At 50.0% G+C, this 15,000-nt stretch overlaps 1 protein-coding gene across 1 annotated transcript in view; it reads left to right on the plus strand.

The window, feature by feature from the left end:
• Positions 1-438: 438 nt before the first annotated feature.
• The window catches only part of LOC132467499 (thrombospondin type-1 domain-containing protein 7A-like), a 23,475-nt gene continuing 8,913 nt past the window's right edge, over positions 439-15,000 (plus strand). The window contains exons 1-7 of the mRNA XM_060064825.1: positions 439-496; positions 2,872-3,050; positions 4,565-4,570; positions 5,016-5,149; positions 5,966-6,119; positions 8,952-9,093; positions 13,651-13,766. Coding sequence (XP_059920808.1) covers positions 439-496; positions 2,872-3,050; positions 4,565-4,570; positions 5,016-5,149; positions 5,966-6,119; positions 8,952-9,093; positions 13,651-13,766 — 789 coding nt within the window. The remainder of the gene's footprint in view (positions 497-2,871; positions 3,051-4,564; positions 4,571-5,015; positions 5,150-5,965; positions 6,120-8,951; positions 9,094-13,650; positions 13,767-15,000) is intronic.

Consider the following 15,000-nt stretch of genomic DNA (forward strand, 5'->3'; position numbering starts at 1 on the left):
AAGCCAACACGCGCCATTACCCAAATGTTAGTAAGTCTGGGCTATGGGGCCGTGCGTTTTTTAACACATTTGGCAGTGGCGGCGTCACAGCATTACGATGAGCTGGCTGTTAAACCGGTGAACACGGCGGCTGGTGAATTTAAGGGACTTTATTCCCCCCCATCACGTGGACCAGGAACAGCTTATTTCTCTGGTGCTTAGGCTTTCCGAGCGGCAGAGTACATATGGGCGTCTGCTGCTAGGCGTCAACACACGCTTGTGTCAGCCCAAAGCCACCGGGGAGAGGGGGGAGAGGGGGGAGAGGGGGAGTGGGGGGGGAGGGGGGAGAGGGGGGAGTGGGGGGGGGAGGGGGGGGAGAGGGGGGAGAAAGTCCATCAGAGCGAGCGTTGGTCCGAGAGAGGAGCCGGAGAGAGAGGGAGAAGTTTGAGATCCAGCAACATGGGGACGGAGGCGCGGAGTGCAGAGAGACAGCCCACTGATGGGCCCTTGGAGATGGGTGGAGGGGCAAAGGTGAGGGGGGGGGGGGGGGGGGGGGGGGGGGGGGGGGGGCGGTGTCGTGGTGGATGTGGTGTGCGGTGAACTCTGTGCCTGTGATTTATTCTGTGGCGGAGTGGAATGAGCAAGATGCTTCGGTTTGTCGTCCCAGCGTCAGTGTCGCCAGATTGGGCCACAGTTTCAGCTTACAAAGTGTTGTTATTAGCAAGTTGATGCATGACCTGCTACGGTCCTCAGGTGAAACTAATACGGTGAAATCTATCATAATCATTGCTTTTAAAAGTGGTCTAGGCGGGCAACTGGGTGCTTTAGAACAAGCGGTGCACGAAACAAACCCAGGAGTAATGAAAAACAATTTGATTAGAATAGATTTAAAGTGTGGAACATGTCAAACATAATTATACATGATGGCATGCATTAAGTGAATGAATGAGTAAAAACAATTAAGGTAAGGAGAACCATTACGGGCGACAGTAAAGACCAGTTTAAAACAGATTAGAAGAGTCATTCTACAGGTGTTTATCTGATAATAGATTGTTACATAATGTTGACTATAATAAAGTTATTATGCACTCATAAAGAAAACATCTGCGCCCCTAGTTCTGAGGCAGGACAGAACAGTCATTCAGAGACCTCTACCTGGGGTCTTTGGGCTTCGGAGAGCACCCTAGAGCACGATGCCCTGGCCTGCTCCATAATGACCTGTATCTAACCACAGACCTACCACCAAACCCAGTCCAGGATCCAACACACACACACTTTACTTGATTTGACACCTGAAATGGGCTTTTTACCTTATAAAATATCTTATTTTGTAATGGATTAGCTTTTGATTTGATGATATTTGAAGGCGGGAACCTTATGATTGCGGAGGTTGAGCCTTCACAGAGGTCCGCTGCTGTAGGTTCCTGGGACGGCCTCTTCCTCGGCTCACTCTGCTCATTGATTCTCCAGATCAGAGGCGAAGCATGTTCTACAAGCTATACCCGAGAAAGACCCAGAACCAGCCTCGCAGGACCAGAACAAAGTCTATACAGAACGTAAAGCTGAAGGTCAAAAGTGTATAGTGGTCAGTGTTTCAGTATCAAACCCTCTCGGTCGTACACAGAGCTAGACAATCTGTGCTTCTGTATCAAACCCTCTCTCAGTCATGCAGCTACAGTCAGTGTTTCAGTATCAAACCCCTTCTCGGTCATACTGTACACAGCTAGTCAGTGTTTCAGTATCAAACTCTCTCGGTCATACACAGAGCTAGATAGTCAGTTCAGTATCATACCCTCTCTATCATACAGTCAATGGCTCAGTATCAAACCCTCTCAGTCACACACAGCTATACAGTTTGTTTCAGTATCAAACCCTCTCTCTGTGTCCCTCCTCAGCCCCCCTGCTCTGCACGTGTTTGTTGGCCTACAAAAAATATCTACATCCCGGTCCAGAAATGGGGCGAGTTCCAACTAATCTCAATAATAATGGGCGTAAGAAGGTTAAAACGAGCCCCTTAACTGAGGCATGACCCCATTGGCTCCCGGACCATCGAGAGAGAGAGAGAGAGAGAGAGGGGGGGAGGAAACAGATTGGAATGATAAGGCTCGCCGCAATCCTCGCTGAATGCCCCTGCGTATTTTCGTCGGGTTTTATATAACAGGCCATGAAATTAAAACCTTTGAACGAGCGTCTGTGTTCATTCCACACGCTGGAGCTCGAAATCAATCGCTGGGCGGAGGTTCATCTGTGAAGGGATCGTTTTCTCTCTCTGTGCGGTTTTCCTTGGGTCCGCTTCAATCCGGAGCATGCTGCCCTTTCTGAAGAGGTGTTGTGCTCCCCTTCCTCGGTCACATTACAGTTGAAAGGAGAGGAGGAGGAGGAGGTGGGGGAGGAGGAGGAGGAGGAGGAGGTGGAGGTGGGGGAGGAGGTGGTGGAGGAGGAGGAGGAGGAGGAGGAGCAGGAGGAGGAGGTGGTGGAATAAATTTGCTGTATAAATTGGTGAAGGCGCTGTTACTTTCATTTTCTCTGCCAGCCCAACATTTTTAAAACAATCAATATTAATTCTGTGTGACCAGGCATGGAAAGCAGTGTACTAACTCGTTGATTTAATTTGACTGAATGACAATGTGGCCCTAAGTTTATGATACATTACCAAGAGGGGTGGGAATGCATTCCCGCAGTCTCCCCCCCCCCACCACATTTTTAGACTAGGTGCCATCTAGGACCAGGTCCTGGCCGACACTAGGTCCCGGCTGAACCTAGGTTCTGTCTCAGACTGTATCCCGGCTGAGCCTAGGTCCCACCTAAGACCAGGTCCGGGCTGAAACCAGGTCCTGACTGACCCTGTCCGTGTGTGTGTGTGTGGTGTGTCCCTCCACTCCGTGCGTGCAGGCTACATCGAGGAGGCCTGCATCATCCCGTGCCCGTCGGACTGTAAGCTCAGCGAGTGGTCCAACTGGTCCCGCTGCAGCAAGTCCTGCGGCAGCGGGGTCAAAGTGCGCTCCAAGTGGCTCCGCGAGAAGCCCTACAACGGCGGGCGGCCCTGCCCCAAGCTGGACCACATCAATCAGGTGTGTGCGTCCCGTCTCCTCACAGCCTGCCGTTCATCACAGAGCGTTAACAGCGCTGACCGGACCCTCGCAGTCTCTCAGCCCCCCCGGTGGTTGGTTTCGGAGATGACATCGCAGCGACAAAGCTATTATTCACAAACTGTCATAAAAGGTTGCTTCGATCGAAGACGAAAATATAACGTGATAATATCATATAAATGTAAATGTGATAAAAAAAAGCTTCCGAGACGGAACAGAATACACTCATAAATAATGGGTTTGAAAAATAGATGTTTGTTCCGACACTCCTGCCTAGCCTTGCAGAAATAAAACTGTTAGCAGGAGAAACAACAGCACAGTCACACTGAATCATATCGCACGGACGAGAGGGGTTGATCTAACGGCGACAGACTTCAAGGACGTCTCGCGGGGCGGGAGAGAAACAAGAACAGAGTGTAAAGCACCGAGTGTAAAGCACCGAGTGTAAAGCACCGAGTGTAAAGCACCGAGTGTAAAGCACCGAGTGTAAAGAACAGAGTGTAAAGCACCGAGTGTAAAGCACCGAGTGTAAAGAACAGAGTGTAAAGCACCGAGTGTAAAGCACCGAGTGTAAAGCACCGAGTGTAAAGCACCGAGTGTAAAGAACAGAGTGTAAAGCACCGAGTGTAAAGCACCGAGTGTAAAGAACAGAGTGTAAAGCACCGAGTGTAAAGCACCGAGTGTAAAGCACCGAGTGTAAAGCACCGAGTGTAAAGCACCGAGTGTAAAGCACCGAGTGTAAAGCACCGAGTGTAAAGCACCGAGTGTAAAGCACCGAGTGTAAACATCGCACCTTAATGAACGTCCACACCTTTCTCCCTGATATTGGCATTCGTATTTACTGAGCGGAAACCGCGCCAAAACGAGACAAAGCTATAAATACACGGATCCCAGCCTGCGTGTCGAGTCTGCTCTGAGTCTGGCGGGTGAGGGGGGGGGGGGGGGGGGGGGCTGCGGTGGTGGGAGACGACCATGGAAGGGTGGGTATGGGATTTGGGATGTGGGGGAGACGATCGGAGGGTGGTTAAGGGCTGGGAGTGTGGGTTGTGGGGCCTGGGGTGGGGGGAGACGATGGGGGAGCGGTTATGGGCTGGCAGTTGTGCGGGGGTGGGAGACTAAGGGAGGGTGGTTATGGGCTGACGGTTGGGGGGGGGGGGGGGAGTATGAAAGGCTCTTCCAGGATTTTTCCGAGCCAGCGGGAACATCACAGCTGCAGATTAACGTTGTGTCAATCTGTGGGCTTGGCAGGGGGTCCGGCGCACTTGGCCGTGCTCAACACACAGGTACCAGTGCCAGGGACCCAGCCCCGCTCCTCTCCTCCTCTTCTGCGGGGCCGAGCATTAATCAAGCGCCGCTCCGACTGTATACACAGCGAACATGTCCCCATTCATCTAACCGTTGTGTCCCTTTGTATCCCCCTCTCCCCCCACCCCCCCCCCCGTGTCTCTCTCGCTCCCTCCTCGCCGTGACCCGACGGACATAACTCTCCTGTGCAGGCTCAGGTAAGAACGACTCTCCCTGATTCAGAGGGCCGTGAGTCGTTACGCAGGCCATAACACTTCCTCTTGATTAAAGGCTCTCTATTTCACCACGAGGTGGGGGGCAGATGGGTCGTTACCAAGCCGTTTAACAACCTGTCCACTTGTGACAAAACGGGAGGGAGGGTTCCACCCAGAGCTACGAGGGGGCGGGTGCGTCTCAAGCCTAGCTCTCCGGATAGTCCACGAAGGAGCTGACTAAGGGGGAGACCAAGCTCTGGTCATCCATCCTTCTTTTCTGGTCAGACATCCTCACTTGTGATGACACAAGTGGGACGATTTCACAACGGCCGGTGACGACTGCGATAAAGGGGGGAAAACAGGGTCCCGTTAGCTGATGAGCACATGGCTCCAGTTCAGCTGAACACTGAGAGTGGGGACCTGTTTTTTGGGCGTCCCCCCCCCCCAGGTGTACGAGGTGGTGCCCTGCCAGAGCGACTGTAACCAGTACGTCTGGGTGGCCGAGCCCTGGAGCCTCTGGAAGGTCAGCAACGTGGACCTGAAGGAGAACTGCGGAGAGGGGGTCCAGACCCGCAAAGTCAGGTACCAGAGCCAGGGGAAAGGATCGCTGTGTGTGTGTGTGTGTGTGTGTGTGTGTGTGTGTGTGTGTGTGTGTGTGTGTGTGTGTGTGTGTGTGTGTGTGTGTGTGTGTGTGTGTGTGTGTGTGTGTGTGTGTGTGTGTGCATGTGTGCGTGTGTGTGCGTGCGAGTGTGTGCGTGTGGGCGGTGGGGGTGTACTTGGTGTGTGTTTGTGTGTGTTTGCACGCTTGCATGTGCTTGTAAAGTTACATCAAACCCATAAACACTGACTTTGTTGCATCGGCTTAGTGTCGTACAGACACTAATCCTTCGTGTAATTCAATGAGTGCCACTCCGCAATTATCACATGAGGAATGTTGTATTGGACCGTTCTAAAACAGCGGAGAACTGCCGCCATGAGGGAGTGAGTTTCACAGAAAATCTTTTCATTAACATTTACATTTAGGTCCTTTAGCAGACGCTTTTATTCAAAGCGACTTACAATAAGTACATTCACTGGGTTAACCCATTCCCTGCTTACAACAAAGATAGAGCTAGCTTTGTTGTTTGTCAAAGTCAATGTTAAAGTCAGCTTTATTGTCAATTAAATATGTGCAAGACAAATATAATTTTTTTGTCTCTGACCAACGGTGCAATAAGTACAAATGGATAAAATTTGGTTAAATTAATAAAATAAGTAATAGTTAGAATAAAAAAAAATGCAAAATAATTAGTTAACGTGCAAGGTCGGCCAAACCCAACGGTAAGCTTGTTAGCTTTGTTGTTAGCTTCGTAAATCATCCCCCCCTCCCTTCACGTCCGCCCCCCCCCTACCTCCCAGGTGCATGCTGAACACCATCGACGGGCCCTCGGACCCCGTGGAGGACTACCTCTGCGACCCCGAGGAGATGCCCCTGGGCGCCCGCGAGAGCCGGCTGCCCTGCCCTGACGACTGTGTGCTGAACGACTGGGGCCCCTGGGACCGCTGCAGTCTGGTAAAGCCCCGGGTCCATCTCACGTGTCCCCCCTCGTGTGCATGGACCCTTCACAGACCTCATGATCTGTCTTCACAGAGGGGCAGAGGGAGGCTCGGCTGGTAACCGGAAGGTTGCTAGTTCGATCCCTGGCTCCTGCTAGCTGAGCTCCGAGGTGTCTCTGAGCGAGACACCTCACCCTGACTTGTGTGGTTGACGCCGCCATTTGTGTGTGAATGTGTTCATGAATGGGTGAATGTTAGACAATCTTGTAAAGCGCTTTGAGCAGGGCCGCTGCTGGCCGTTTCGGTGCCCTACGCGAGCGGGGGGGGGGGAGGGGAGCCCCTTTTTATATATTAGGTAAAAACATCTAATTTGCCGAAATTAAGTGATAGGTTATACAATTAAGAACAAACAACGGTGGGCCTCTTCATAACTAATTTACTTTTCTTTTTTTTTTTATTAATGTATTTTTTTCTTTTCCTTTTTTTTACAAACCTTAATTTTTGGTGCCCCCTCAGGTACTTGGTGCCCTATGCACTCTGCGTATAGGGAGCAGCGGGCCTGGCTTTGAGTGACCATGGTTAGAAAAGCGCTGTATAAATGCAGTCCATTAACCATATCTCCCCTCCGAGGGGTGGGATGCAGAAGGAGTTATGGATTTATGAGTGGAACGGTCCGATGAATTTACCGAACGGTGTTCTAATGTCGCCCAGGTACGTTTGGCATTTGATTCTACTGTCAGGGGTCAGTGATTCCTCGATGCGTATCTCCGGGGATACACGTCTACAAGTCGGGGATACACGTCTTTAAATCAACCATGGGGAGAGAGTAGCTTCCCCAACAGCCGTGGGGAAAGACATCGTAGACAAAGAGTAAAGACGGACAGAACACCTGAGACACCACAGCTCAATCCCAGTATTGTATTTCCCCGATGCCTCAGGGAATCCTAAAGATTTCCAATGTGTTATATTTAGGAGGCCGTAAAAGCACACCTGCGGCTCATTGCTTACCCAAAGTTTTACCCGAAAGAAGGAAATTATATGAACTGCGAACGCTTCCATTATTCTGCTTCGAGCACAGAGGGAATATTTATCAGGAGGAACGAGGATGGTTTTAAGACTCATATTTATGGAACACTAACATTCGCCCTTTGATACTCCCCAACCCTTTTATTGAAGGATCTGTAAAACACACACACACCGGGCGGAGCTGCCCACCGCAGTCATGCAGCCCCCCCTCCCCAAGACGGCCAAAACCCCCCCGCTCTCGGTCTGGTTGATTGTCCCACAGTTTGTGGATCAAGATTGGACCGCCGCCTCCCCCCGGCCGCCGCCGTCTCCCCCACCGGTCTCCCGTCAGAGGCGTCTCCATTGTTAATCACGCGACATTCTCTCTGGAGTGCAGGCGTTGCAGGTCTCCCGCCGTCCTCGCAGTCTGGGGACATGAGGCCGCGGTCGGGCTGCGGAGCATCAGATGTTTTATTCATGCTTTATTCATCTGGCCCAGTCATGGACTTTTGCACCACTCCCAGCCCTCGAGGACTCTCACCCCCACCACCACCACCTCCACCACCACCCCTAAACCCCATCACAGTCTGTTAACCCCATCAACCCCCAGCACTTCCCAGCTTACCACCACCTCCCCTGAATGTCCAACCAGCACATCCACCACCTCTAAACCCCATCACTGTCTGTTCAACCCACCTCTCCTGAACCCACACCAACATCTCTAAACCCCCTACCCACCACCTCCCCTGAACCCCCCCCCCAATCCCCTCCACCACCATCTCTAACCTCACGCATCCCCAGCACCACCCACCCCCCTCAAGACCCTGTCCCCGGCCCCCCACGGTGCAGCCCCAGTGGGAGAGCCGGTTCACAGGAACATCCTGCCTCATCCCCAGCAGCCTTCTCCTCGTTACAGACCCCGTCTACCCTGACCTCCTCTACACCTCCCCCTGGGGGCCAGAGGAGGATGCAGACGAATGAGGAAGGACACACTGTGTTCTGGGGGACAGCAGGGTATCAAGGCTTCACAGGGTACTGATCCACTTATTTGGAGGGCTTGGATTACGGAGCCGACGTGCGGGTTGCTAATCCACGACGGACGGCCCGGGTTTACCGGTTAAAACACTCTGAGGTAGAACGGAGGTGGACACCGCCCGCCCAGCCACCGGGGAAGAGGAGATTGGGTTCCGGCTGACAGCAGACTTTAGCATTGTTGTCCTTATCGGCCGCTGCAGTACGGGTTCATATTGATTTAGGATGCCTCCAGAAGGGGGATCTTAGAAACAGCCCACACATATGCATACGCACACACACACACACACACACACAAAGAGAAGCACGTATATGCACAGGCACAAACACACACACACACACACACACACACACTGACAAACACACACACATACGCACACCCACACACGCACAAGAACAAACACACACACCAACACACACACATCAGTGAGTTGTGCGTCTTGTGCCTACGATGTGGTCCAGTATCAAACAAAACAAACAGACAGACGAACAAACAAAGACAGACCACAAGAGGTGTTCACCGACACGCACAATTAGACACAGACAAATGCACATGAACACATGCACACACACAATTAGATACAGGCGAATGCGCAAGCACACACACACACACACACAAAAAGCACAATTAGATATAGACAAATGCAAATAACCACACACATGAACACACACAGACAAACACACTCACACAGAGGTGTGCATGTACACGCAAACAATGAGACCCAGACACACGAGACCACACACACACACACAACCATTGCAGCACCACCACCTCACCCCAGCCTGTCTCCCCCCCCCCTCCCCCCCCCAGCCGTGCACCCGGATGCTGAGCCGAGTGCGCACAGCCTTCACCATCAGAGCGCCCAGCATGGGGCGGCAGTGCCCCGAGACCACCGACGCCGAGGCCTGCGCTCTCAACCTCAACTGCTTCAACTACTTCTACAACATCACAGGTGACCGCACCCCCCCCCCGGCCGCCAGAGGGACAGCGCCCCCTGGGGGACGGAGGGGGTACTGTATAATGATTTGAGACTGATTCTTTATTTAATTTTCTTTTTTTTTTTCTTTTTTTTTATGTATTTTTATTGTTTGGTAGAAGAGATGTACAATGTCACACAGGTTGTAATATTTCACACTGGTTGTAATTTGTTATTTTATTAGTATTTATTTTTTTACATGTTTTTTTGTAATATTGTGTACTTGAATATTGACATGATTTTATTTCAAATTGGCAAAAAAACGCTTTTGGATTTCTCAAGAGCCTGCATGAAGCAGTGATTAACTTCAGTCCCAGCCGCTCTGCGTTTAAACACGCAGGTTCTTCTTCGTACTGTTCTTGGCCTATATCGTTGTGTGTGTGTGTGTGTGTGTGTGTGTGTGTGTGTGTGTGTGTGTGTGTGTGTGTGTGTGTGTGTGTGTGTGTGTGTGTGTGTGTGTGTGTGTCAGACCCGTGGTTGGGTCTGATGTGGGCAGACCGGCCATCTGTGAGTTTTGGAGAAGTGCAATTGGCACTGAATTAAAAATTATGAATGAATGAATTAATGCTAAAATAATAACGTTTTTGATCGCACCCCTTTTTGTAAACCTCTTCCTGCGGCTATGCATTGAAATCTATTTGTTCGACACAACATCTTGACGTTATAAAGATCTCCAGATGATCTCTTTTAGTGACTTTTGGCTGACTTTGCTCAGTACCACTCATGCAAGCACCGGATGTAGAAACCCTAAGCGCTTGACTGACTGGCCTCCTCATCCAATCAAGACGAGCCCACTGTTGCCACCTCCACGAATGGGTAGCCCCATCTCTCATCTGCATATAAGCTGCATATGAGCCTGTTGCTAAGCACCCAATGTTTCTTTAGCACTGAGTGGAGTTCGACACACTCTTAATATGCTTCTTTAAATATATTTATAGGCCAGCACTTATACTTTAACTAATATGTGTTTATAATCTTATGAGCTATCACTGAGCTCATTAAAACTACGGCCTAACCAGAAGACTACCCTGCCATCCATTATTATTGGTACAACTACCATAAGCATTATTTGTTTTACAGTAATAATAGTCTCCATCATCATCATAATCATCATCATCATCATCATCCTCATTATTTTGTCATTATAGGTATAAGTATCGACATTACGAGTGTAAGCAGTCGTATTACTAACAGCATAAGTATACGTATCAGTAGGAGTGATATTCCTGCGACACTGGTAATCTCCATCTATCTGCTGTGAACATGTCCTCTCCCCTGTTCTCTCTGTATTAGTCTGCCAGGCAGAAGCAGCTGCTCGCTCCTCCTAGTCTCCCAGAAGCTCCAGAAGAGATGTAAACACCCACAACAGCCCAGATAGTCACTGGCAAGGGGCTCTCTCTCATGTCTGTCAGGCTTCCCTCGTCTCTTCCTTCCTCTCTCTCTCTCTCTCTCTCTCTCTCTCTCTCTCTCTGCCCCTCTCTCTCTCTCTCTCACCCTCTCTCTCCCTCTCTCTCTCTCTCTCTCTCTCTCTCTCTCTCACCCTCTCTCTTCCTCTCTCTCTCTCTCTCACCCTCTCTCTCCCTCTCTCTCTCTCTCTCTCTCTCTCTCTCTCTCACCCTCTCTCTTCCTCTCTCTCTCACTCTCTCTCTTTCTCTCACTCCCTTCCTCCCTCCCTCTCTCTCTCCCCTACTCTCTCTCTCTCTCCCTCCATCCCTCCCTCTCTCTCTCTCCCCCTCGTCTTCATCCGCTCCCCTACGCCGTTTTCTCCTCCTCGTTTGTCTCTGCCTCTTCAAGCTTCCCCTCGTTCCTATTTCTTCACATCCCTTCCGCCGCCCTCCACACATCCCTCCCCCTCAGCGAGGGGGGGGCATCACAGGGTGGAGCAGAGCACTCAAATGGCGGCGTCGCTGCTGGAACCAGCCAGCCGTCTCCTGTCGGAGCGAGGCGGCGGGGGAGCCCCCTGTCTCCCCCTCCCGTCTCCCCTAACTCCCCCTCCTGACTCCCAGACTCCCATTGAACTGGGAACTATTATAGATCTGTGAGTGTCACCGCATCACCGAGGGTGCCACCACGGTGCATATAAAGAGCGTTTGGGTGTCGGCAGCAGGTGGTTGTCACCGCATTATGAACGGCGTGGGGGAGACACCGCGCTGGTGTCTCACATAATGGGTGTCGCACCGTTATAGAGCTGGTGGGTGACAGTCAGCACGCGGGTGGTTTTGGTGTCAGCACGTGGGTGCTTGCTTTGGGATGTGACCACGTGATGAACTGTGTAGGCCTCCCTCCACATCACCCAACCTGGTACTGGTGCCATTGTGCGGCGGTCGCTCCATTGTCAACTGCATGGGTGTCATGGCGTTAAAGAGCCGACAGACAGTGGGAGTGGATGTGAAAGGCCCGACTTCGGGGAAGGCGTCTTGGTCGCTTTGCTTTGTGGCACTGGTGTCTTTTGGACGTTTCTTTTGAAGGCAACCTGTTTATTCTTCACATCCCGCCTCTCCCTTTGAACGGGGAAAATGTTGAGACGACAAGGGTGTGTGCTGTTGAGCGCTGTGCAGCAAACTACAGAGGACAGGAGGAAAGGCAAGATGTTAGTTCATATGTCCCTTGTTATCGTCTCAGGGGCCAAACTAAAGTTAAAGACTCCCACTCCTCTGAATGAGTGACGAATGGTGGACAGACAGACAGACAGACAGACAGACAGACAGACAGACAGACAGACAGACAGACAGACAGACAGACAGACAGACAGACAGACAGACAGACAGACAGTGCACAGACAGAAAATGGATGGATGGACAGATAGACAGGCGTACAGGCAAAGATAGATGCATCTATAAAGAGAGAGAGATAGATAGATACATGCATTGATAAACATCCATAGAAAAAAACATATAGATACGTAGACAGGTAGGTAGATAAGTACTTAGATATCTAGATGATTGAAGATAGATAGACAGACCATCAGTGATAAACAGTCTCTCTCCCAGCCAAGCCCAGCCCAGACAGATGGGGCGGGCATATGACAGGCCTGATGGCAGACAGGCCGCGCGAGGTGAACTCATACGGAGAGCGGGCGACCCGTCAGAACGCAGTCCCATCATCTGCTCTGATGGAGATCCGTGTCGGGCCAGATGGTGTTTGGAGACCCGCTTCAAATGACGGCGCGGCCCGCGAGACTCCCCGCGCCTGTGGCGGCGTTCAGCGGGTGAGGAGGCCGCGTAAACAACAGCTTGACGGGCTTCCTGTCACGAGCTCGGCGTGGGGGGGGGGGGGAAACGTCCATAGAAAGTAAGAGCGTTGGACTGAGTGGTGGAAAGGACCAGCGCCTGGTCATGGCCTTTGGGCCAGGGTGTCAATAGTGGATTCACAGCATCGTGAACGAGACCTTAGCGCAGAACATTTGTCTTTGTCTTTGTCTTTTTCTCTTTCTCATTCTCTTTCTCTTTCTCTCTTTCTTTCTCTTTCCCTCTCTCCCTTTATCTCTTTCTCTCTTTCCCTTTCTCCCTTCCTGTTTCTCATTATCTCTCGCTCTCTCTTTCTATCCTGACCAGTCTCTCTTTTCTCTTTCTCTTTCTCTCTATTTCTTTCTTTAGCTCTCACATTGGTTTTCTTTCATTGCAATTGCCTCTCCTGTGGATTTAGACTTCAAAGCTTTTATTTTGGGATTTATAGGTCAGTGCTGTATTAACTATCTCTCGTACGTGCGTAGGAGGAAGGTGTGCTGGCAGTATTCATTCGGTGTACTCTGCTCCGAGTCCTGTGTTACTGGGGGACACTCGCACACTCATTTACCACTTCATTTCACGGCCTCTTATCCCAAAGTGTCTGAACACTGACTCGAGATACACTTAATTAAGGAGCATTTAGGGATTAAGGGGTATCCTAGAGTTAGTTTGAGGACTTTGGAGATCACACATTGCAGTTATCAGGTGACCCCCTAGCAATGAGACTATGGTGCCCACACACCATCTCCTCTGTTTCCTCTAAGCTTACTTTCACCTTATATTTTAGATTGTTTTCGGGAATTAAACGCACAAGTATGTTTCTTTCGGTTCTTCCATTTGTCAGGTTCTGAAAGCCCTCTCTGTGGACCGGTGTTCAAAATAACTGTGTTCCACTTCAAACACTCAAACAATGCGTCTGCTTTGCATATTTTTTATTTTCCAACTATTATGCTAATTGGGAGGTCCGCATTAAATAAATACATAAAATCCCAAGGATATTGAAACACGGGGAACGTTTCACGGAGGGAGATGTCTTATGTCTGTTTTCTGGAGTGGGATGTTGTGGTTCTGATGTTGTGATGTTGTGGTTCTGATGTTGTGGTTCTGTTGTGGTTCTGATGTTGTGATGTTGTGGTTCTGATGTTGTGATGTTGTGATTCTGATGTTGTGGTTCTAATGTTGTGGTTATAAAGGTGTGGTTCTTATGTTCTGGTTCTGATGTTGTGATTCTAGTGTTCTGGTTCTGATGTTGTGATTCTAGTGTTCTGGTTCTAACGTTGTGGTTCTGATGTTTTCCTCCCTCCAGACTGGAGCACGTGTCAGCTGAGTGCGAGTGCCGTGTGCGGTACCGGGACCAAGACCCGGATGTTGGACTGCGTCCGGAGCGACGGCAAATCAGTGAACCTCAAGTTCTGCGAGGAGGTAAACGGTTCTAGGTTCTATCATCCATTCCCTTTTTTGATTATTTCTCTCAGTCCTACTGTTCTATTAACCCATCTGGGAGGAGCCTCACACAGACTGGGCCGGGAACCAATGACCTCAGAGGGGAGGAGTTACGCCCTATTTCCCTTAAAGAGATATTCTACCGAAGAAAAGTAATTTGTGCGTGAACATAATTGGCCAGTGTACACTGTGTCGATGTGTGGCCTTCACAGACACGTTTTATCACACCGAACTAGTACTGGCCAACTTTGTGTTTGCCAATTACACGCTCACAGATCCCGGCCTCCGGCGACGTGATTGGTTGAAATAAATATGAAGAGAAAAATAAATAAATAAAAATAAAAATAAAACGATTTGAGATCGTCTGGCAGCAGTCCTTAGATATTAATCTGAAGTCTGATTCCGGAGACTAAGCTCATGGAAGAGAGGAAGCTCTTGGAGCTATCTAAATATAGTACGCTGCTTATACCAGTCTCCATAAGCAAATAAGCATAAACATGCTTATGGCATGATACTTTATTTGACTACAATACCCACAATCCTCAGTAGGGCTTCCCATCAAAAAAATGTGCTGTAAACCGTCCACGGTTTAAAAAGTAGCTTCATATGTTTGATATGCCAACTGAGAATTGTTACAACATTTTCAGATTAAACATCAATTAACCCGCAGTATTCGTCCACATAATTTGCTTATTGCTATTCTCACAGTGGCTCAACTCGACTATGAGGCCAAGAGCGGTATGAAATATTCAACAGAGGCTCCATGCTAGCGATGCTGCCTGTGCCTCCGGCTAAGGAGTTTATCCCTTTTACAATTTGTCCTGTCGGTCTCTAATAGGGGCCTGAAGGCTATGGTAAGAAGTGGCCCCCAGAGCTCTTTAACCTGTGGCCCCCATAATTACCATCTGGGCTTCTTCACAAAAGGAGAAAACCCACTCTGTCTCAGGAACAGCTTCACCGAAAAGACTCAGTGTCCCAGAGGGCCACAGCGGCTGTTGCTGAGCACCATGTATCATCCGGCTCGAGTAAAGGCCTCTGGGTATTGTTGTGTTTTCTGAGGTGCTGAGAACTATATCTTAGAGCAGTGGTTTTCAAACTGTGATTTTATCCAAGTTCGTCTCAAGCATAGTGTTGCAACAGGGGACAAAGAAAGTCGCAACAACAAACAATATATTTATTTCAAGTTTCTTTTTGGGTTGCATGTCTAACTGAT

The sequence above is a fragment of the Gadus macrocephalus genome, chromosome 11 (assembly GCF_031168955.1).
Source record: "Gadus macrocephalus chromosome 11, ASM3116895v1".
Taxonomy (NCBI): Eukaryota; Metazoa; Chordata; class Actinopteri; order Gadiformes; family Gadidae; genus Gadus; species Gadus macrocephalus.